Here is a 23,556-nt window from a genome sequence, read left to right as displayed (position 1 = left end):
ACTGAAACTACATCTATTTGGGTCAAAAGCAGTGGGCAATGTGTTGGAAAACCAATACTGGCCTACTCTCCACTTGCTAGTGTTAGCATGCTAGCAAGACATGTGCAAGGTAGAAAACAAACCACAGTCAGATCCAACTTTATACATTTAAACAAAACTGGTTTAATAAAATGCAATTATACAGAAATGAACACAACACTTTGCGAGGTAGCCAGTATATTTTCTTTGGTCATAGTTTAATAATATGTTTCTAGCTTTTTATGTACACATGTATGTAAATATTTGAAGTTACTTTACAGACTGCCTTATGTTTTTTTATTTATTTGATTCAGAGGAAATGGTAATATTTCACTCCTCTAAACTGACAATAGAATGGTTACTATCATGTTCAAGTTTCCCAAATCACCATCTATCTCTACCTATATGTACACAGGAATTTGACTCCTTGTGAATTGCACACACACAGAAATAGACTCATATCTTAACAGTGTGAAACAATGCTTAACAAGATTAACATTAAGAGTTGCAGTGTTGTATTTGTAGAACAGTAAGTGGTTGAAGTAATAATTTGCTAAAACCAATTTTTTTTCCTGCTATATATTTATGGATAACAGTATGCTCAGATCTCATATAATCCCAAACCTAATATCTTTATATTGGGACATTTTCCTAGCTGTCATGGAGAAGCAAAGACGCCAACTGACTCCAGAGCAAGATGCCCTGGAGTACATAGTTGCCTGTAGAGACAAACCCTTCCTGGAGGAAAAGTTTATCAACTCCTTTAAAGGTAAGAGGTACAATTCTGATAGCAGTCACTCCTTTTTTAACAGACCCAAAGCCTCCTTAACTGGTGTTTTAGAAGGAGTTTAAATGACATAAGTCCTTTGAGGAAAGATGTGCAAAATCTAAACATTGGTGCATTATAATTGAGGTTTTTATAAATTCACTAGGAGTGAAAAACCACAGGTCATCACAGACTATTTTTGACTTAAATATGTCCACATACACTCACTTGTAATTGTTCAGTATGGTACATTTGTTCTTTAGGATTTAAAGTAAGACGTCCTGGGTAAATTTACGATAACCCAGTTTAGAGTTATATATGGCAGACAAAGTGAAACATTCCACAAGATTTATATAAAAGGCATTCATTCCTTTTTCCAGATGTAATTTGGGTGTCAGGAGAAGTTTTGTCTCATTGTGAAAATATATTTGATAAAATAAAACAATGATTGTGGTCATCCAAATTCATCATTACCAGACTAATGCTTTCATGTTAATCTATGCTTCATAGGGAAAGGAGTGTTTACCAGCAGAGCCATTGAACCATCTGCGTTTGTGGTTGAATATCAGGGGAACATCTTCTCTCCAAAATACACAACGCGTAAGAAGAAATGTGGCGATAATCTGAACAAATATTTCTTTGAGTTTTCATGGAAAGGAGCACAGTGGTGGTAAGTTACGTCAGAAAGAGACATGGTTAACTTATGTAAAGTGTTTTTTTAAGAAAACAACATGGTTAAGTGCAGTTATTTCAAATGTTCTTGTTTCATTAGAACGTTTTTTTTTTTGTTGCAGCGTTGATGCCTCAAAGGATGACGGGACCCTTGGACGGCTTGTGAATGACGATCACATAAGTCCCAACTGTGAAATGAAGAACATTTTCTCTGAGGGAAAACCACACTTGTGCCTGTTTGCTGTAACAGAAATATCTCCAGGTGAGGAGATAACTTACGACTATGGGGACTCGTCTTACCCATGGCGGTCAATGGTAAGTTTGTATTACAGAACAAGCATGACTTTTGATCTTTGTATAAGAATTACAGACACATTCAAACTAGTTCAGTCTAACAGTCTTGCAATCAATCCTCCTTTCTTTAAGGTTGTATAACGTCAAGATTTTGTTGAAAATGTTTACGAGAAGAGTCTACTCTGATTGACATAAATGGGATAGACAAATATTAAACACAAGTGAAAGTATAATTTCCCAAAAATCGAATTTACTGCAACTCACTGCAATTACAGTCATACAAATCACTACCAGTGATTTTGGTTTCAAGTACAAAATAGTTTAAAGGTTGTTTATGATCTAATACCAGCAACTGGTTGCAATGCAAATGTTTCATTCTGCAGTGGAACTATCATCATTTAACAATGTATTTTATTTTATTTTATACAGCTACAGCTCTTCTTAAATTGGGACATCTGCTCATACAGACAATCTCATACATTATCTGTTCAGTTTGTCTTGGTTAACAAAAAGGTATGCCGTTAATTATTTTAGACCAATATGAAAATAAAATGGTCGCTGTGACAAATAGTACGGATTTGAAGATAAGAATTACTATAATGACCAAAAACGTATAAATAATGCAACAATGCATAAAATAATTTATCAAATATTTAAAAGCTTTATTTTCTGATGACAGCTTGAGTTTTATGTCAATTTATTTATGTGCTCAGTTGCAACTACGGTCATTATTTGGCTTAAAGGCTACACTGATATTATTAGTATTACACTCTTTGAAGATATAGATTCCATTTGTGACTTTGTAGGATTGTCGAAATCTTGTGTGATCCAAACATTTCCAGTGTTGTAAAGTCCCAAAGTCAAAGTTTATTAAACGTGTCCTATTGTGCAAAATGCACTTTTTGATGATTTTTATACACAAGTATGTGTCCCCGGTAAACCCGCAAGAGAAAAAGCATTTGAGCTAGGGCTGCACGATATATCGTTTTAATTTCTTTTTTTAGGATGTGCGATATTAAGTAGTCAAATGAACTCAAACACGTCGTGTTACAATTATTTTGCTGCTTGCTACAAAAGGAAAACTCGCGCGGCTCTCATGTCAGGGGTACTTGAGTGAGTGACATGCAGGCTCTGCATGCACAGCAAACCACCAATCACAACCATTCTTGATCAGATCACAGCAGGATAACCGAGCTAGCTCAGCTTGTTGCTCTGATAACTTAAAGTGGACCTATCATGCTATATTTAAATGATATATTGTAGGGCCATACTTATATAAGGTATATTTATACGTTTCTGTTTTCAAAATACCAAACAGATCATGCATTTTAGCCATGCCTCATTTCGCTCTATGTGCTGTTTGCTGTCTACGGGTCTGATTCTGCTGACCACGCCCCCCTGCAGGAGAGGTGAGACGTGCTCTGATCAGCTGCTGGGCTGTCAGAAGAGGGGGAGAAAAAGAGATCTCCGTCCTCCGTGTTTTATTATATAGTGTAGTGCCGAGAGATAGGAGTCGGAGGCGGTGCATCGAAGGTGCAAATGGGAACTTTAATGAGCAGCAGAAGCGGACATGTTGTCGGGTCGCAGCCCGGGAAGAGAAGAGAAAGCAAAAGGTAGGGCACGCAGTAAGTACCAACAACATATATGTCCGTGTGGAAACAGTACCCCGAACCTGTAGTTCCATGATTGGATTATGTAACCCAATGTATGAATCAGTGATCACTACAATAGAGTCGTTATTCATTTGTTTTAAAGCTCAATAAATAACAAAGAAGACCTTTGACCGGCACTTTTCTAATTTTGTCCGGAAGATTTAAACTTTAACGGACATCTTGACCGGCGAAAGAAACTGAAACTGAAACTCTGCCGCACGGTCCCCTCGTTCCTTGGAAGGGGCGGAGAGGTGGGTGTTTGTCATCTGCTGGTGGACTAACCGGAGAGAATTACAGTGCTTGTCTCGACGGGGAGGGATTGCATTGAATTAAAGCAGCGGGAGCAAACGCTTGCCTCGGGGAGGGAGAAAAAAAGCCACAACGGAGAATAAACAGAAGGGTAACTATGGGAGGGAAGTCTTCTTCGCTGCTTTTGTGGCAGACTACAGCGCCACTTACAGGCCTGGCATATGTACTACAGCGTTTCCAGCGCTTTCGAGCGGCAATGGCCGGCCGTGGCCCAACCCCACATTCCCCTGATAGGTGGAGAGTTGGCCCAATAGCTGTAGCGCCACTTCTGTGACGACATAGAAGTGTTCAAATCTGGATCAGTCTGTATCAGATCCGTTGCAGCCCCTTTTCTAGAGATTTGGGTATGGAGGAAAATGGAGAGGGTTGTGTTTTCTGACACTTGGTGAGTTCCCTGGAACACCGGGGACACATATTCATGTATAAAAGACGTACAAAAGTGCATTTTGCATGATAGGTCCCCTTTAAAGGTGGGGTATGTAATTTATTTCAGAATATATGTTATATTCCATGGAATGCTCTTAACATCCCGATAGCAATGAATATATGAAATGCTTTGACAATAAATACATTAAAAAATGTCATCTGTGGAAGCCGTGGCGCTGTAAAAAGCACGACCAATCATTTTAGCCGGCCCGGCTAAAATAACTGGATGGCCTACCTGCCTGTCAGCCTTCCATCTGTGCACAGACTTATCTCGTGCCCTCATTGGTCATGTGCGCGTTCATGTGTGTTGGAGGAGGGGCTCTGTAAGGAAGTGGCAGATTTCTTCCGGTTATGTATTTTCAAATTCTAGCGCACTCGAGCTGGTTTCTCCAAAATTACCTACCCCACCTTTAAGATCCAGAAGTCCGTGACTAAAATCCTTCATCCGGTTAAATATTGTTAAAAAAATACCAATTGTATAACATTAAAGTTCAAGAAAGGATGATTTGCGGACAAAAAAAACGGTCTTTTCTTCAATTCCTGTATTTTTTCATATCGCAATATATATCGCAGGGGAAGAAAATATCGCAATGTCAGTTTTTTCCAATATTGTGCAGCCCTAATTTGAGTTCCATACTGTTTCAGAAATAATCCTTGATGTGTTTTTTTTTAAGCTAAGGACCCAAAATCAGCCCTTCTCTAACAGGGCTGAAACAGAGGGGTATGAGGCATGGCTAGAATGGGTGATCTGTTTGTTATTTTGAACAAAACACATCATAGACATGTTTTTTATATTTTTTTATATATCTGAGACCCATAATATATGCCTAAAAATAGCATGATAGGAAACCTTTAAAGAAAGATGGATGTCATATTTTTCTAAATTCCTAACCGGCAGTGGCTCAGTCAGTAGGGGCTTGGACTGTGAGCCATAGGGTCCCCGAACAGACCTGAGTGTGGACTGCTACTTGGAGAGGTCCCAGTTCACCTCCTGGGCCCTGCCGTAGTGCCCTTGAGCAAGGCACCGGACAACCCCCTTCCCCCCCACTCCCATTGCTCCCCAGGCGCTGTACAATAGCTGCCCACTGCTCCTACAACCCAGTCTCACGGCATTTCGTGTTATTAGTCACGAAATTAATTTAATCTATTGATTCGTGTTCACCAACACGATTTTCACCTTTTTTTTTCGTGTCACACAGAACGATTTTAAAAGCAATGTATTTCTATTGGTAGTATGTTTCGTGCCTGCAACACGTCTTTTTGTCCGGTCGGGTCTTGGAAGACCAGAAGCTGTGTGGTTCATAAAAACATGTTCTTACTCAATATCTTACCCTAAGCCTAACCCTATCCCTTTTATTTTAAATTGTATAATGTCTGAGTTTTTGTGCCGTCAGTGAGGAAAAGAAATGGGGCTCAGAGCCTCAGAATACTGAAATCTGTATTTTATGTCATCTTTTTTTCCTTCTAATTTGTTATTATTTGGTGCAGGCACGAAACATACTACCAATATAAATACATTGCTTCTAAAATCGTTCTGTGTCAGAATACTTAAATCTGTATTTTTTTAAATGTCTTTTTCCTTCTAATTTGTTATTATTTACATTGCTTTTAAAATCGTTCTGTGTGACACGAAAAAAATGGCGAAATCGTGTTGGTGAACACGAATCAATAGATTAATTTCGTGACTATAACACGAAATGCCGTGAGACTGTGTTGGCTCCTAGTACTAGACTCCTGGTACTAGGATGGGTTAAATGCAGAGGCCAAATGTCACTGTGTGTGCTGTGTGCTCTGCATGTGTGACCATTAAAGAGGGGTTTCATCCCTCCGATTTCATCCCTCCGATTCTATTCTAACAATCTTTTTATCAAAGGAAATATTATGCTTCGAAACCATATTAGTTGGTGTTTAGCCTTTCAAACTCTTTCACTTCATATATCCATAAGATAAGCTTCATTTTATTAAAACAGACGTACTAATTTTGTCCAAGGAAGCACTTTCTATTATTCGAGGATTTAAAAAAACCTTTTTTAAGGTTAATCGCATCACAATATGCAGATATTCAAAGCTTCATTCGAAACTTCCCTAGAAGCTTTGAATATAAAAAAAATACATTTGGTACAGGCATTTCATTTGACGTAGGGCCTCCACGCATCTTGCCAACACCTGGTTTGTATTAATTCAGGCAGTAGACAATGACTCCACTCCAGGTAATCCATGTGTCAAATGTCCACATAACTTTTCTATGGCATTTAACCTATACAGGCGTCCTATGATGGATCGAGTACTTCCTACTCAGGCATTCACGCTACTACATCAACACCAAGGAATGAAAGGGTATATAAAAGACTATCTACAAATAATACTGTACTACTTTATTATTTACATCTGAAACTTACTGTCAGAAATAAACTTTGGGCTTTTTGTTTTCTAGTGGCAAAGCAGTAGATTACATATTTTTCCATGTGTGTTTGTGTATACGAGTGTGTGCTTATGCAAGTTATCTATTGTTTATATAAAATGCCTTGCTTGTACTCTATTTTCAGAATGAGGACTCGTCAGCTTCAAGCTCGGACAATTCCAGCTCTGATGATGATGACTTTGAACTTCCTGACAGTCGAACAAGTCCTGGCAGTGACAGTTTTACCAATATGAACCACCAGCTGGATTTCATGGACAATTCAGCTTTTGCAGATCTAGACTCTTCTCAGGAGATGATGGGGACCTCTATGCTGCAACCAGATAATGCTTCTTGCAGCCAGCAGGAAGACAACTCTGCTTTCAACCCTGAGGAACTCGACTGGAATGGAGACTCCAAATCCAGGAAGGCTAAACCAAAACCCAAAAGATGTTCTAGTCCCAATAAAAACTATTGTTATGTCTGCGGTAAAGGTCATACTAAAATTTCTCGCCATCTCTTAAAGCATGCTAAGGAAGTTCCTGAAATCGCTGAAGCGAAGTCATTACCGAAGACTTCCAAGAAACGAAAAGAGTTATTTAGTGAATTTCGTAACAGGGGAAATTACCAACATAACCAAGGGGTGTTAAAGGACAACAGTGGAGAGTTAAAACTGAAAAGACGACCTACCACCAGTGCGACCACTTCTAAAACCCATGTGCACTGTATTCATTGTAAATGCATGTATTTACGTAATGCTTTGTGGAGGCACGTATCCAGATGTCCTTCTAGGACAACGCCGTACTCTACAAAGGACGGCAGGGCAAAAGTCTTAATTGAAACTGCTCTTTCAGAGTCACCATTCTCCAAAGAAATTACACCTGATGTGTGGAAGTTGCTCTCAACTATGAAACTTGATGAGATCTCATCTGCAGTTGTAAATGATTTTCTTCTTATACAGCTGGCACAGAATCTGATCAAGAAGCATGGAAATAACCAGAAGAAATATGAAAAAATAAGAAGCAGTCTGCGAGAAATGGGAAGACTTTTGTTGGCATTGTTCGAAATGTCGATATTAAGCTTTGAGGATGCTATCAAACCAAAACATTTTTACAAAGTTGTAGAGGCTGTCAAAGACCTCGCAGGTTTTGATAAAAAGATGCAGAGCTATAACATACAAAGTCTTCCTTTGAAAATTGGACAGTCGCTGAAAAGAATCTGCACCATTGTCCTCACTGGAAGTAATAGTAATGAGCAGATGTTGAAGGACGCAAAAGCATTCTTGAAACTGTTTGAAAATGAATGGTGTGAACTTGTCGCCCAAACAGCCCGACCTTCGTTGGGTGGACGAAAAGGAAACAATGCATATACCATACCCTTCACACAAGATGTGCAGATGTTCTACATGAACCTAGAAACAACATCAGCTTCTGCCAGTGAAACCATAGAAAAGTATGAAAGCCCACAGGTTTACAATGCACTTTGCAGAGTAACCCTCGCACAAGCATCAGTCTTAAGCAAATGTGCACCCGAGGTTTCAAAAATGACACTGAAGACATTCCAGGAAAGAGATGACTCTACTCAAGGGTTGTCCAAACACTTCATCAGGATAAATGTTCGGAGCAGGGGAGGCCAAAACATTGCTGCCTTGTTGACCTCTGAAATGGTCAGTGCAATAAATCTGCTTGTGAGCAAGAGAAAAGCATGTGGCGTACACAAAGACAATCCTTTCGTGTTTGCAAAGCCTGATTCTTCTCCCACAAGCACCCACTCTGGAAAGAGCTGCATGAATTTCTTTTCAGGTCTGTGTGGTGCAAAGCACCCATTACATCTCACGTCGTTACATCTTCAAATGCACCTTGCAAGAATCTTTCAGATTCTCAACCTGGAGAGCGACGAGCTCAATGACCTCTCTAAACTGTTGGGTCAGGACATCCGGGCCGACAGGGACTATTATCGTTCGCCAGAGGCAGCCTTGGAACTTGCAAAAATAGCAAAACTTCTTCTGGCAATGGAAAAGGGTACTCTTGAAAGATTCAAAGGAACATCTCTGGACGAAATTGAGATTGGAGGTAGGCATCCAGTGTTATACTGTTTGTTTCTGCCAGTGGTTGAGAAAAAACTCTTTTAAAACTACAAATAACCATATAACTAATTATATCTTGCCTTTTATTCAAGATGAATTGGAGTCAGATACGGAGCAGGACAACTCTGAAAGTGATGATGGTGTAGAGTACTTTGAAGAATCAGATGTTTTCCTTCAGTGGAGGGGTATGTTGTCAAATGTTTCTGTTTTATTCATACTTTCATCTCCCAAATAACACAGAAATTGATCAAACACATAATAACGTTTCTAGATGCTGCGGAACAACAAGGCCTGACTCCTGAGCAAGACGCCCTTGAGCACATAAAGACATGCGGAGACAAACCCTTCCTGGAGGAACGGCTTATTGACCCCATTAAAGGTTTGTTTTGTTTTTTCCTTTATAGCTAACCCTTAAATGCAAACGGGGAGTCCTAAAGAAAGACCGGTGCACTATAGGATGAGCTCTGCACAATAACTCTTACTGAATTTGTTGGTCAATAATTGGATGTAACATGGAATTTCTTTTATTGTTGCTTTTATAGGGAGGGGTGTGTTTACAAATGAATCCATTGAACCATCAACCTTTGTTGTTGAGTATCGTGGGAACATCTCCCGTCGCAAAGAAACCAGGAAAAAAAAGTGTGGTGACACTTTGAAAAACTATTCATTTGATTTCTCATGGATCGGAAGAGACTGGCGGTGAGTTTACTTATTTTTCAGATTTTTCAGTTAAGGAGGGGACTCGTAAAAAAAAAAATCTATATTTTGGCTTTTGATCAGAAAATATTGATGTTATCAAGTTAAACATTGATTTATCAACGTGTGTATGTATGTAGTACATTTACACAATATATTTCAACATCAGGCTACCATGTCAGTGTACATTTGAAAAAGTTAGATAGGTAGAATTTAAATTGCTTAATTCGCCTGTGCATCAGGTGTAAGTTGCTAATAATGAAATCATAAAGTATCTAACAATCTGTCACAAATCGAGCCCAGTCAATGTTGTACAAAATATATTTTGTCCGTGGTTTTAGTATCATTAAGAATATTTTTCTTTCTAGCATTACAGCCTTGAATGAAGATGGGACCCTCGGGAGACTCGTGAATGACGATCATATAAGTCCAAACTGTGAAATGAAGAAAATTGTCTATGAGGGAAAACCACACCTGTGCCTGTTCACAGTGACAGCAATATCTCCAGGCGAGGAGATAACTTACAATTATGGAGACTCCTCTTATCCGTGGCGCCCAAGGGTAGGTTTATAATCTTTGTTTGTGCCTCAACAGTGGTGACAGCCTAGGAAGAAGGCCATATGACTTTAAGTTATCCATATATTGTTTATCCGTCCCATTCTCTTGAACACTTTATCTCAGGAGCACCTGGAGGGATATTATACACATTTTGCATGGACTGAAAGATTAATTGATTACAATTCCGTGGTCTAAGGTTATTGTGACCTGACAAAACATGTTCTAGAACAGTGGTTCTCAACTGGTGGGGTCGCGGACCCGTTTCGAGTGGGTCGCGACCCACCCATGTGTGAGAGAAGAAAGAAAAATTGAATTCTTTTTTCTTTTTTTTTGGAAAAAAGTCTAACTTTTATTTTTAAGGCCCGATTTTCTAACGCTGTGCATGAATTACGCGTTGGACTGGAAGTACCGGAGACCATAAACGCTTTTGAAAACTTCTGTCACGTAGTGATCATCTTCTCAATAAAACATATTTGCTGATGTTTTTTTGATATTGTATGCTGAAAAGCGTATATATCACAGCCCGATTTTTTGTTGAATAGATTTGAGTGGTTAAAAATTTCGGGTTGCGATTTATTGACAAAGGAAAAAGTGGGTCCCGAGGCCTGACCAGTTGAGAACCACTGTTCTAGAAGACTATAACTCAAAAATCAAATGCTAATCATGACAATTTCACCAATGTCTAATAGAATAAAACTCAAAGCTCCATTTTTACAGGAATCCAGTGAACAGAATACACCACAAACGGATCTAAATGCTGAAGACTCTTCATCTGAGGATGTAAGTGTTTGATGTATTATCCTTATAAAACACATGGTAAATGTGGCCGAACGGCAGTACAAAAAAAACACAAAGCATCACAATGCTGATTTGGACGTACATTTTCATGGCACAAGTCAAACCTTTCACACCATGGCAGGATGGTGTATATCCAGAGGCTTCTTCAAAGAATCTGCAGTTGAGTTTGTTGCTGCTATTGTCTGAGTAAGACCACAAAAAACAACACAAAGAGAAAACAACTGCCACTGGTACTAATGTTAAAGGGGACCTATCATGCAAAATGCACTTTTGTACGTCTTTTATACATGAATATGTGTCAGGGAACTCACCAAGTGTCAGAAAACACAACCCTCTCTCTTTTCCTCCATACCCAAATCTCTAAAAATGGGGCTGCAACGGAGCTGATACAGATTTGAAATTATTCTGACGTCGGAAACAGGGAGCTCCGCCTATATGGGCAACTCTCCACCTATCAGGGGAATGGAAGGTTGGGTCACGGCCACGGCCATTGCCGCTCGAAAGCGCTGGAGACGATGTAGTACATATGCCAGGCCTGTAAGTGGCGCTGTAGTCTGCCAGAAAAGCAGCGAAGAAGACTTCCCGCGCATGGATGCCATGGTTGCCCTTCTGTTTATTCTCCGCTGTGGACGCTCTGGCTCTTTTTCTCCCTCCCCGAGGCAAGCGTTTGCTCCTGCTGCTGTAATTCTCTCCGGTTTGACACCAGCAGATGAAAAACACCCACCTCTCCGCCTCTTCCAAGGGACGAGGGGGGACCGTGCAGCAGAGTTTCAGTTACATATTTTTTCGCCGGTCAACATGTCCGTTAAAGTTTAAATCTTCTGGACAAAATAAGAATAATACACGGAGCCTTTCTTTTCCTCCCCCTCTTCTGAGAGCCCAGCAGCTGATCTCCCTCTCCTTCAGGGGGGCGTGGTCAGCTCCAGCTCATTTGCATTAAAGCTACGTCACAGAATCAGCCCTTGCAAAAACAGGGCTGGAAAAGAGCAAATAGAGCGAAATGAGGCATGGCTAAAATGCATGATCTGTTTGGTATTTTGAAAAAAAAACTTCAGACATGTTTTATATAGGTATGACCCTACAATATGTTTTTCAAATATAGCATGATAGGTCCACTTTAAATTGATGCATCCCTAGTGCTTTGTGTTTTCTTCTGCAATTTTCTGATGCCATGGGAGATTGTTGGCCATGATGACAATATTAAGGTGGTTGTAGTAGTAAGTAAGACTCTAATATTATCAAAGTGCAATACTGCTTAATCGGGTGTATTTCATCTGTCTATGCTTGAGGTGGTGATATGAATGAGTGCTCTAGTGCTGAACTATAACTCCAAACCTATGCTGTTATTTTCTGCAGCTGGACTCCTGTTAAACCATTTTTATCAAGCATAAATCTGTCTTAGAATTACCTAACTAGAAAGCAGCACAAGAACATCTTAGATTGCTCCAGTTTATTTCAAAGAGAAAAAGGAAAACAAAACAAGCTTAACAATGTTAAAAGTAGAATATATGAGTCTAAGGCTGTGCTCTTATGGCATAGTGGGGAATTACTAAATGTTTTGTTTTTTTATATTTCCAGGCTGAGGAGTCAGCAGGATCCTTCAGTTCTGCAGCATCCTGCTGTGACGAAGAATACGTGCCGTCTTCTGAAAAGCAGAGCTTTGAAGAACACGTTGATGCCCCACGCACCAGGCAGCAGGACAACACTGATTCAAGCTCTGATGAAGAGCTCAAAGACCCCTCATTCACCAAAAAAAATTATTGTTACGTTTGCGGTGCAGCTCAGACTAAAATTTCTCGTCACCTTTTTACCCATAGAAATGAAGAGCCTAATATAGCTGCAGTGTTAAAACTACGCAGAAATTCGAAACAACGAAAAGCTCTACTGAATGAGTTACGTGACAGAGGAAATAAAAAACACAATCAAGAGGTTTTGAAGACTCGCTGTGGAGAACTTAAAGTGAAAAGGAGACCAAGCATTCCCACCCCTACTCAAACCTATGCAGCCTGTCTGTACTGTAAGAACATATTTGTTCGTGAGAAACTTATGCGACATATGCCCAACTGTTCTGCAAAGACGTCCTCAGATCCTCAGATAGGTAAAAGGACACAAGTTTCAGCTGCTGCGGAGTCAACAGACCCCAAACAAATCTCATCAGCTGTGAGGAAGTTGTTAAAAACACTGAAGAGGGATGACATTTCATATGAAATCTGGAATAGTCCCTTACTACTGCAGTTGGCACAGGTTATGTACCCCAGGAAGGAAACGACAGCAAAAACATACAGTTGTGTCAAATTGAGGCTGAGGCAAATTGGACGACTCCTGTTAGCATTGAAGAAAAAGTCGATATGTAGCTTGGAAGATGCTACTAAACTGCAAAACTTCAGCAAAGTTGTTGAAGCAGTGAGAGAGCTCAGTGGCTTCAATGAAGAAACCATGTCCTGTGAAAAACCAACTCTCATGAATGATTTAGGAAATTCGCTTAAGAAAATTGCTGACATTAGCTTTGCCAGAGCTTGGAAAGAGAATGCTGATACAGAGAAGATCCTTGAAGCACAGAAATTCATACAATTGTGTGAGAAAGAATGGAACTTTGTCCCACTGAAATCAGGTGCAAACAATATACCAACAATACCATTCATACATGATGTGCAGCTTTTCTATCAGTGGATACAGAAGACAGCAGCTTTGGCGGTTCAAAGTCTGACAATGCATGAAAGCTCTTCAGTCTACACTGCACTTATGAGGGTGACATCTGCAGAAGTGTCAGTCTTAAACAAAAATATGGCAGCAGTTTCAAAAGCAACGCTCAAGTCATTCCTTGAACGGGACCAGACAGAGATTCATAAAGACGATTCTGCTAGCCAGTCAGAGTTTGAAAAAATGGTGTCCAACCACACCGTGAAGATAAACGTTAAGACCATTGGTGGCCAAAAAGTTACTGCTACATTGACCCCTAAATTGATCACTGCACTAACCCTGCTTGAGAACAAGAGAGAGGCATGTGGTGTACATACAGAAAATCCCTTCTTATTCGCAAGACCGGATGGCTCACATAAAAGCTTCTACGAAGGACATCGCCTCGCCACCAGTTTTGCAGCTCGCTGTGGTGCAAAGAACTCGTCAAACCTTCGCTTTGCACTTTTCCATAAACATATTGCCAAAGTTTTCCAGATTGTCAGCCTCACGAATGACGAGCTTGGTCAGCTAGCCAAACTGTTGGGCCGCGACATTCAGACTGACAGAGAGTACTATCAGACGCCAGACGCAGCTGCTGACATTGCAAAAATCTCAGTGCTCCTGTCAGCAGTGGAGGATGGATCTCTTGAAAGATATGAAGGCAAATCACTCAAGGAAATTGACATTCCAGGTATGTGTTCAGCTCATTACTTAAAGAAGCCCTATTTGGCTTTTTCGTGTTTTTTTGTTTCAGTAGACCAGGGGTGGGGAACCTTTTTCCTCTCAAGGGCCATTTCAATTTTTACAACATCCTCCGAGGGCCGTACAAATTATTGAACTCAACCTCTGCTTAAAAATACTAAAATCACAGCCCATTCATTTCGCCTTTCTTTCATGCTGTGCAAAGAAAAAGCAACCTCTTAATCCAGATATCTTACCATGACTCGCGCATGTGGTATGACCACCAAAACAGAAAGATATGGACACAAGATGTGTGCAAATGTATTTAGTTTCCTATCCATGTGAACATGAATTAAGTGACCTAACCTCCTCTAGGGGGGTCCGGGGGCATGCTCCACCGGGAAGATTTGTTTGAAATGTTGAAGTTAAAAGCATCAATCTGGTGCACTTTGAGAGCAACATTAGGAGATCTATGGATACATCTCTCAACACCCATATGAAACAGAACTGTAAGAAGATTTTCTTTTTCTTTATGGATATTTTACAAATCACTCCCCTTTCAAACTGTATTCTTGTTTATTAATAACAACTTTTTTTTACTGTCATATAGTATTTTATACCAGTTTTTCCTTTAGTCTCTTATGGCGCATTTCCACCATGGTGCGGTTTAAGCGTTTTTTCTGGCCCGACAAAATCGTGGTTCTATCGGGGCCAACAAACAGGGCTGAGTCGGGCTGAGTTTGCTAAACTAGAGAGAGAATCGCTGGCAAGGGGGCTACAACTACAACAAGATGAACATATTTGACCGTGATTTAATTGTAATAGACGTTTCAAAATGATGCCGAAGTAACAACATACTGATACCGGTTAGTAAAGACCATGAATTAATGCTTTGACAAGTCTGCAGACAGACGGCAGGCGAAAAACCTTTTAAAATGCGCGTTGTCTAAATGGAGATCGGCTAAGCTAACGCAATATATGCTCCGACCGTCCACACTCACAACAACGGCCTATACAGACATAAATAAACCAGCGACTGTATTCGCCATGACACAGACAGTCTGTGGTTTGTACTTGTTTAACTTTTGTCTAGTTTCTGAACAGATATGAGGAGCTGTGAGCTTGAGTGCTAACAGCTAACGGCTGATGTTGTTATTCTGGGGTTCTCATTGAAGATGACGTCACGGCTCCGCCTACACTGCGTTACTATAGATACTACCCCAGTTCCTAAACTGTAATAGAGTGGCGAAGTCCCTCCCCTTCCGGTGGACCTCCATGGGACCTTATTTCGGTAAAATTATGTATTGAAGTCAATGGAGAGAGAAAGATTATCTTTCGATCCCGTTTGAATTGTGCCACGAATTACACATATGATGTTTGTCAATTTAAAAGATAATTTTGCAAGTCAAAAAAAAAAAAAAGTGTCGTAAAACTGTGAAGTAACACTTTTGTTTGTGTGAAACACTCAATGAACTACATCTCTGGTCAACAACACACGTCACCAAGATGGCCGTCACTACTGTCTTGTCAACAAAACGATTGACTACCCTCACTATCACCACAATGAAACACGTCCTGAAGAAAGTCATGCAAAGCTGCCTGCCTGCCTTCCTTTGATTCTCTCTGAACTGCCTGGTCGTTTTAATGTTTAATGTCAACCATTTGTGCAGATAGCATGAAGTAGAGAAGATCGTTAGCGTTAGCATTTCTCCTCCTGGCTTAAATTGTGTATTATAGAATGATCACACCGGTGACAGTACTCTTCAAAGGGTTCACGAAATATGACTACTACTCTTACTGTTTAACATTTTGGGTTACTTAATGTTACTTCATGTTAAGGCTAATACAAATGACAAGGCTGTAATGCTAACTAACGTGCTAGCTACTAGCTAGCTTGATCCAGACACTCCTGGTCCTTTCATCAGACGGGAAGCGAAAGAACGAGCAAGACCCATTGCTGGTATGATAACAACCTGGTACTAAGCACACAGGCATCTTGTTAAAGTTATCTTATCTTAGCCAGCGCCATATAGATAGATTCTATCTATATGGCGCTGATCTTAGCTATCTCTTAGTGGAGGAAAACAATTGTGACATCACTTACGCGACTCTGGGATTTGTAGTCTTTCTAGTTGCGTATTTTTCATAGTCTTATATTTCAACAGTTTTACGACAAACTGTGACTTTTTTGACATGGAAATTATTTTTTAAGATTGACAAACATCATATGTGTAATTCATGGCACAATTCAAACGGGATCGAAAGATAAGTTTTCTCTCTCCATTGACTTCAATACATTATTTTTCCGAAATAAGGTCCCATGGGGCGGAAGTAGATGGGCGCAGCATAAAGTGGGCCAGTCCTAACAAGGCATAACGAGGCCTAGCCATACCGAGCGAGGCCGTGTAGTGGAAATGCGCCATTAATGTTGTATAACTATAATGATCATATAAAGATGTGCCTCTACCTCACTGGTTGTAGAAAAAGCTTCTTATATTCGTTAGCATAGCTCGCTAACCAGATGCTAATAACAACAAAGTTATTGACTGTATCAATATGACAGATGAACAGATCGCCACTGGGCTTACAACTAAAGACACAGCCACACAAAAACTGCGGCATGTGTACGGCTCCTTATGGGTACTGCAATTTCTGAAGTGGCGGAGCAGCGTTCCGGTGCTCTCCTTCAGCATGTGTCAGGCGAGACATATACCACGTGATGACACGTTAGGCTCGTGTTGTGTTCAAGGACCCTGACCTTGGCCAGGAAAAACAGGCACTCGCTTGTTTAATTCTTTTGCGGTCTAGATTTCTTTAATTATTATTTTTTGCGTGTGTTTATAAATTACCTCGAGGGCCGTACCAAATGGTCTCGCGGTCCGTATACGGCCTGGAGGCCGCAGGTTCCCCACCCCTGCAGTAGACAGAAGCCTTTAACTGATTATTCAATAAAAAAATATAAATCTTTGGAATAATGTCATGAATTGATAATCCAAATCACCTAGTCCTAGTGGTACCACAATATATATCTTGTTTTCCTTTGCAGATGAATTAGAGCTGGACAACTCCAAGAACATTGATGCTGAGGAGGACAATGAAGAATCAGAAAGTTCTCTTCTGCTGCGAAGTAGGTAGTACACACAAACTCTGATACTGTTAACTCCAATACTCATCTGTAATTCAGAATAGTTTTTCCATGCAGACGTTTTCTGTGGCATTGAAGCTGTTAGAACGCATCATTACATTAGCATTCACTGGCACAAGATTACCGTCAGAAAACAGCTGCATTTTGAGCAGCGAACTGTTTTAGCTTAATTACCGATTCAGATACTTTTGAATAAGGGTTTTTGATACAGCAATATATTAAATGTGAAAGAGGGGTCTATTATAAAATCATTTATATTGGAGTTAGGTGACTTTGTCTTGGAAATCTAGATTCATTAACTCTCTTTTTAATCTTTTAGGGTATTTTCCTTTTAAACGACAATCATTACAATCATTTGATTTAACCCCTTGAAGCCCAAGCAGTTTGTGTTTGGTTCCTTTTTTGTTTACTCACTGAGGTCTTGTTTTAAATGCAATATGTTTTTAATGTATTATTACACATTTTTATTTCATAATTCATGACAAAGTAAGATGAAATAGATGTATTTTATCCATATATACCATATTGTTCTAATTTCCCACAAATTAAATCGGGGCTCCAGTTCTTATGAATATTAAACAATTTATATCTAGCACAAGTTTCGCTGACCTTTTGTCCATGACTTTTGGTTTCAGCCTGTTGCACTGAGGAGCGCAGATTTATCATTTTATACAGGATATGGAATACTCTGTGTCATTTGTTTTTGAGATCATTATTTGTTCAAGGACAAAAGGAGGAAAGGAATAAGTAAATAGTGAATAATACAAGTTTTCATAATGTTCTCTCAAATGTATCTCCTCTAGGTCTTCCATTCACAAAAGACTCTTCTGAAACCAAAAAAATTCCTTTCCAGAAGAAACGTAGACGAGCCCCGAAAAAGAGGCAGGACAGTGATTCTTCTGAGATGAGCGATGTGGAAAATGTCATCCGAAAATGTCATCCTTCTCTGTGTTCAGAGAACACAGAGAAGGATGACCAGTCACAGAAGATGCCCGAGAGCTCTGCTGTCATCACTCCTGAGAAGACCATGTCTCCTACCAACGAGGATGCTACACACATGTCTTTCAGTGATGGTGATGATGACATGAATGCGGACTTTGACATGGACACAGATGAAGACACTGTCAGAAATGAGGAAAATGATGAAGAACGTGAAACGACGCCTTTGATACCAGATGTGACAGAGCAGGACAATGACAGCAGTGATAGTCAGAAGAACAATTGTTCACTTAACAATCGCGCAACGGATGCAGAGCTTGAAGAGACAATGGAAGGTGATACAGCAAACAACATGGATGTGGATATCAGGAGTTCCCCTGACTTCATAAATGCAGGTAAAATGTAACCAGAGATTTCTTAAGCCAACAAAGTCGTTAAGAAGGATACATAATCTAGGAACCAGTAATGTCCAAACCAAATGTTGTGCCTATCCTTCTAAAAGAAATGTCAGACTATTTATTGAATAAGTTTTAAACTTGGCCTATTATTTGCAATTAAGTCCAGGGATAAGCAAAGGGAAAATGAATTACCTAAGTGGGTAAGCTTCATCCTCTGGGGACCATGAATGTCTGTAAAGAAGCATGTGGACTGTATAACATTTCAATGGTTTTACACCTACTTTGTGTTCTTTTTTTTATAGAAAAGAAGAACAAATTATTAGCTGCAGTCGCTGGAATGAAAGAAGTGAAGATATTAATCCCCAAACTTGACATTGTGAGTATCCAGTTTTTTTCGTTTTCATTCTCAAAATCTGGTTTGAAGTATGAATTAAATACATTACTACTACTACTATTACTACTACAATACTAATACATTAAATACATTCTTTATACACATAATGTTGGCAACCACATCACTCTTTTTGTGTAATGGGTGTCTATTGTACACCCATGGCTGGGTGTAGATTGCTAAAACTGTAGCCTATGTAGTAAGAAATTATGAATGACACACATTTGAAAAGTCTCATAAAAACCTTATTTTCTGTTTTAACAAAGTGTTATCATTTGCATAACAAGAGCCACAGTTTCCCCATTTGGCAATATTGTTATTTGTTGTTATGTTTTGTCCTAGGAAAAGTTTCAGACTTCAGTCCACATTTCCCAATTACCCTCTGATTGTAACTCCGTCAAATCGCCAGTGAAAGATCCGTCCATCCATGAGGAAAACAAGCAAACAAACTCTACATCCAAAAACGTCAGAGACAAGCCGAGCTTTGCAAAGGTAAACGCATATATAGTATAATCATGATTTTAGAAACCACACTCCTTTATGCAATCCTCAGAGCAAAATATATATATTTTTAAAGATTTATCTTATTCATTGTCTTGTTTGTAAGAACAGTAGTGTTCTAAAAGTGCAAACATTGGGAACTTCTCTCAATTTTCTCAATAATATACAGGTTCATTCTAAATAGTATTCTAGATATGTTTCTATGTTGTATAAAGTTAATGCAGTTCTAACTTAAATGCCAGTTATTTTGTTATACTTTTGCTTGATTAGCATGTATGTGTTTAAACCTTGCCCAACAAACTACAGTCAATCAAAGCAGGTACTTTTTGCCATGTTCACTCGCATCTCAGGCGACGCAGATGAACTGCTCCCACTGCAAGAAAAGCATGATGAAGGGCCAAACAGCTTACCAGAAGAAGGGATTCGCAGATGTCTTCTGCTCCAAAAACTGCCTTTTTGAAATATTCCCAAACAACAAACCAGACACCAAGTCCTGTCACCACTGCCTCAAGTGAGTCTGTTCAAAAACACGACTTTAAAACAGAAAATAATGTTTTAGTACTCACATTTTTTGTACCTGTTTTCCTCGTTGTGTCAGGGCGATATCAAAGCCTCTGGACCTCATCATGGCTGCAGTGGACACTAAAGGAACTATAAAGGACTTCTGCAGTCCCACCTGCCTCATTTCCTTTAAGTCCAACCCTGTATGCACCCAAACACCACAGCAGCTCTGCAGCATGTGCAACAAATCCTGCACTGTAAGCAAAAAACAATTTTTTAAATTTATTTTATTGTAGCCATAACGTTTTTGTCGTATTGATGGCTCTTTATCATTATCCTCCTCAGATCACCTGCAAGTTAACCCTGAATGAAGATGTCCACACGTTCTGCAGCAACTCCTGCCTGGAGGGTTTCCTCGGGGAGATTAAGGCCGTCTGTGAGATCTGCAGCTCCACCTGCCGCAACAGACCTCTGAAGCTGGAGGTGGATAAGGAGACCAAGACCATCTGCAGTGAGAACTGTCTGCGCCAGTTCATAGAGGTGCGAAAGAAAAAGAAAAGAAAAAAACGTTACTTAAATTGATAAAGTTTGGATGTTTGTAAGCAGGGTTTGATGAGGTATTTATCCATATTCCTATATGTAAGGGTAGATGATGTTGGCTGGGTCCCAGTTTGGAGAAAGAGAAAGGAGCTAAGAAATGTACAGCTGTGGATGAGGACAGCAGCAAATATAGCCACCTAAAAACATCAATATCAGCACTTAAAACCCACTACTCTTTAAAATATGATTATAAAAAATTAGAAAATAAAATGTACTTAAATGGACCTTAAAGGCACAAAGCAAGACACTGAGATGTTTGATCTCCGACTTTTTGTCCCCCTTTATTCTGCAGAAAATCAACACACCCCACCAATGCATCTTGTGCCACACCCCTCACCCGATGTCCGAAATGATTGATTACAAAAACAAGGAGAACATGGTGAAGCTCTTCTGCTCCAGCCAATGTGTGGCGTCGTACAAGCTGTGGCCTGGAAATGAAAACAAGCTTCAAGGTACTGGAGAATACATTTTCTATTCATTTTGCACTGGCTAAATGTATTGGTCATGTGTTGGGCTCAGTTCATTTTAACCAGACACTGGCATAGTGTGCCATCCATGTGTTGTTTCTTTACAAAAAAGTGGAACTAATTCTGAGAAAGATCAGCAACAAGAACCATATGTTCCACAAAAAAAAGCAGTAAAACTTTCATTTTAAAGGTTATATCTGCCAAATTATTATTTTGAGCATTGGTATTGGTCCAGAATTTCACAATTGGTGCATCCCCAAATAAAATATGATCCGGGATGTCCAGTTTTACTGACTGAATTCCCCCTCGTGGATTAATAAATGTTGATCTTAATCTTGATAACATTTGAATTAATATATAAACCTTTCATAATGGTTTATAACAGACTAGGATGTAGTTGTGAGCAGATTGATGTGTTTATTAATGTATTGTCAACCACTGTGGCTACTCATGTGTGCATCCATGAGTAAAAGATAACTTGTGTATTTACAGGGCGTTTTATAATTGTTATGTGTTTCTGATTTCTCGCTTCAGAAAAGAAAAACTGTCGTCAGAGGAAGAAGAAAAGCGACAAGCAGTCAGAACAAAATACTGTGAGTATATTGCATAAAAGAAATTCATAGTAAATACAAAGTTTGTCTGATTTGAGCCTAGATAAGTAACAGTACCATAACTGTGTGTTGTCCCACAGGAAGAGGGAAAGATCAGTGAGCCCTCCACTGCAAACGAAAATGATGCATCTGCAGAGGTCATAACTACACTCCTCTTTGAATGTTCATCGGTTGCTTGTTGCAACTGTGGAAAGACACTGCAGCGGGGAGAGACGCTTTACAAGCCAAAGAGCTCCAAGGAGAGTTTTTGCTCACCAGAATGCCTCGCCAAAAAGCATCCCCACATGACAGTTGTCACCAAAACGTGCTACAACTGCTTCCAGTAAGTCCTGGATATTTCTATATATGCTGTTTCGGGTCTGTACGTCTGCATTTGTATAAAACAGACAAAATGTACTAAATTCAAATTTTCTAACAAAGTTCATCAGTTATGATACAGTATCTACAGTATAGTATTATTGTATAGTATAGTATTATAGTATAGAATAGTATTTGGAAAATCAATTTATGTTTCTTTCAAGAGAAAACATTTAAAAAAGCATTCCCTTGTTCAAGCTTCTGGGCTGTGAGGTGTGGTTATAAATTGAAGATCTTGAGCTTATGTTTAAAGAGGCCTTGTTATGTTTTTGGGGGATTTCCCTTTCCTGTAGTGTGTTCTATATGTTTTTGTGCATGTACAGTAAATGGTCTGCAAAGGTTAAAATCCCTGTGTCTCCTCCAAAGGGAGTTACTGTCCCACACACTCCCCCCTGCCTCAAACGCCTCCATTGGACTCCTTTTCTACTTCCGCAACAGAGTGACATCCCTATGTAACACGCTTGCTTCTATTGGCTAGCGCTCCAATACATTGTACGTGATAGGCTAAGGGGCGGGACCAGGGGCGTCGCCTGGACCTGAAAACATTCGGGGCTTAGCCCACAGTGGCATTTTTTACTGCAACACTCCCCACACGCACACAACACAGTACACCCGCGACTGTTACAATGAAGGCTCGATAATCAGCTCACGGCATATATGCAGGGGTAAAGTGGAATTTTTTATGAGTGGGGGGCTCACCTCCTCTAGGGGGATGCTCCCCCGGGAAGATTTTTTTTAAATATTGAAGTTAAATGCATCAATCTGGTGCACTTTGAGAGCAAAATGAAGAGATCTATGGATACCTCTCTCAGCACCCATATGAAGCAGAACTGTAAACAGATGTACTTTTTCTTTATGGATATTTTACTAATCACTCCCCTTTTAAACTCTATTCTTGTTTTACTGCCATATAGTATTTCATAACTGTTTTTCATTTATTCTCTTATTTTTTGTATAACTATAATGATCATATGAAGGTGTGCCGCGGAAATAATCTTTTGAATAATTTGTGACCAAACCGTTTGAGACCCACTGAGATAACTTAGACTAAAGTTAACTATCTAAACACTCAGAGAGTCCTTTAGCTCACCTGAGTCTCTCAGTCTGAGAGGAGAGGACTCTCCTCCAGCTTCTTGTGGAACAAACAGCTCCTTATGTCCGTTAGTGCAACTAGCTAACCAGATGCTAACAGCACCGGTCCCTCCCTCCCCCTCTCTCTCTATCACACTAAATGCGCTATTGCCACACAGAGCCGAGCTTGAATGACACAAGCACACGTTTATTTCTATGCAACTCTCTGATTGGTCTGGTGTCATGCCTCTGTTGCATTCACTGAACACGGGAAATTACAGTGCTGCCGTCCTCTCTTGTGTCATGATGAGGTTCACGTAAAGCCCGGTTAATGTATTATATTATTGAGGGAGAATTGTCCGGGGCTACAGAAAAAACATTCGGGGCTAAAGCCCCGGATGCCCAGGCCAGGCGACGCCACTGGGCGGGACATCTCTAAGTGTTTGACAAATCACAACAGAGCTGGCCAGCAGAGAACAATTAAGACCTCTTTGAACATTGAAGCATTTAAACATGTCACAGTAGAAGCATAAAATACAACT

At 39.8% G+C, this 23,556-nt stretch overlaps 1 protein-coding gene across 1 annotated transcript in view; it reads left to right on the top strand.

Moving 5' to 3' along the window:
• Positions 1–23,556, top strand: part of LOC117477635 — a 44,550-nt gene that overhangs the window by 112 nt on the left and 20,882 nt on the right. The window contains exons 2-22 of the mRNA XM_034124350.1: positions 674–787; positions 1,295–1,454; positions 1,579–1,771; positions 6,403–6,474; positions 6,684–8,607; positions 8,714–8,806; positions 8,893–9,000; positions 9,164–9,320; positions 9,686–9,878; positions 10,593–10,655; positions 12,252–14,043; positions 17,080–17,160; positions 17,982–18,512; positions 18,818–18,891; positions 19,249–19,398; positions 19,758–19,918; positions 20,006–20,165; positions 20,254–20,448; positions 20,801–20,960; positions 21,510–21,568; positions 21,667–21,908. Coding sequence (XP_033980241.1) covers positions 679–787; positions 1,295–1,454; positions 1,579–1,771; positions 6,403–6,474; positions 6,684–8,607; positions 8,714–8,806; positions 8,893–9,000; positions 9,164–9,320; positions 9,686–9,878; positions 10,593–10,655; positions 12,252–14,043; positions 17,080–17,160; positions 17,982–18,512; positions 18,818–18,891; positions 19,249–19,398; positions 19,758–19,918; positions 20,006–20,165; positions 20,254–20,448; positions 20,801–20,960; positions 21,510–21,568; positions 21,667–21,908 — 6,677 coding nt within the window. The 5' untranslated portion in view covers positions 674–678. The remainder of the gene's footprint in view (positions 1–673; positions 788–1,294; positions 1,455–1,578; positions 1,772–6,402; positions 6,475–6,683; positions 8,608–8,713; positions 8,807–8,892; positions 9,001–9,163; positions 9,321–9,685; positions 9,879–10,592; positions 10,656–12,251; positions 14,044–17,079; positions 17,161–17,981; positions 18,513–18,817; positions 18,892–19,248; positions 19,399–19,757; positions 19,919–20,005; positions 20,166–20,253; positions 20,449–20,800; positions 20,961–21,509; positions 21,569–21,666; positions 21,909–23,556) is intronic.

The sequence above is a fragment of the Trematomus bernacchii genome, unplaced genomic scaffold (assembly GCF_902827165.1).
Source record: "Trematomus bernacchii unplaced genomic scaffold, fTreBer1.1, whole genome shotgun sequence".
Taxonomy (NCBI): domain Eukaryota; kingdom Metazoa; phylum Chordata; class Actinopteri; order Perciformes; family Nototheniidae; genus Trematomus; species Trematomus bernacchii.
The sequence above is the reverse complement of the archived record's forward strand: the minus strand, read 5'-3'. Positions and strand labels throughout refer to the sequence as shown.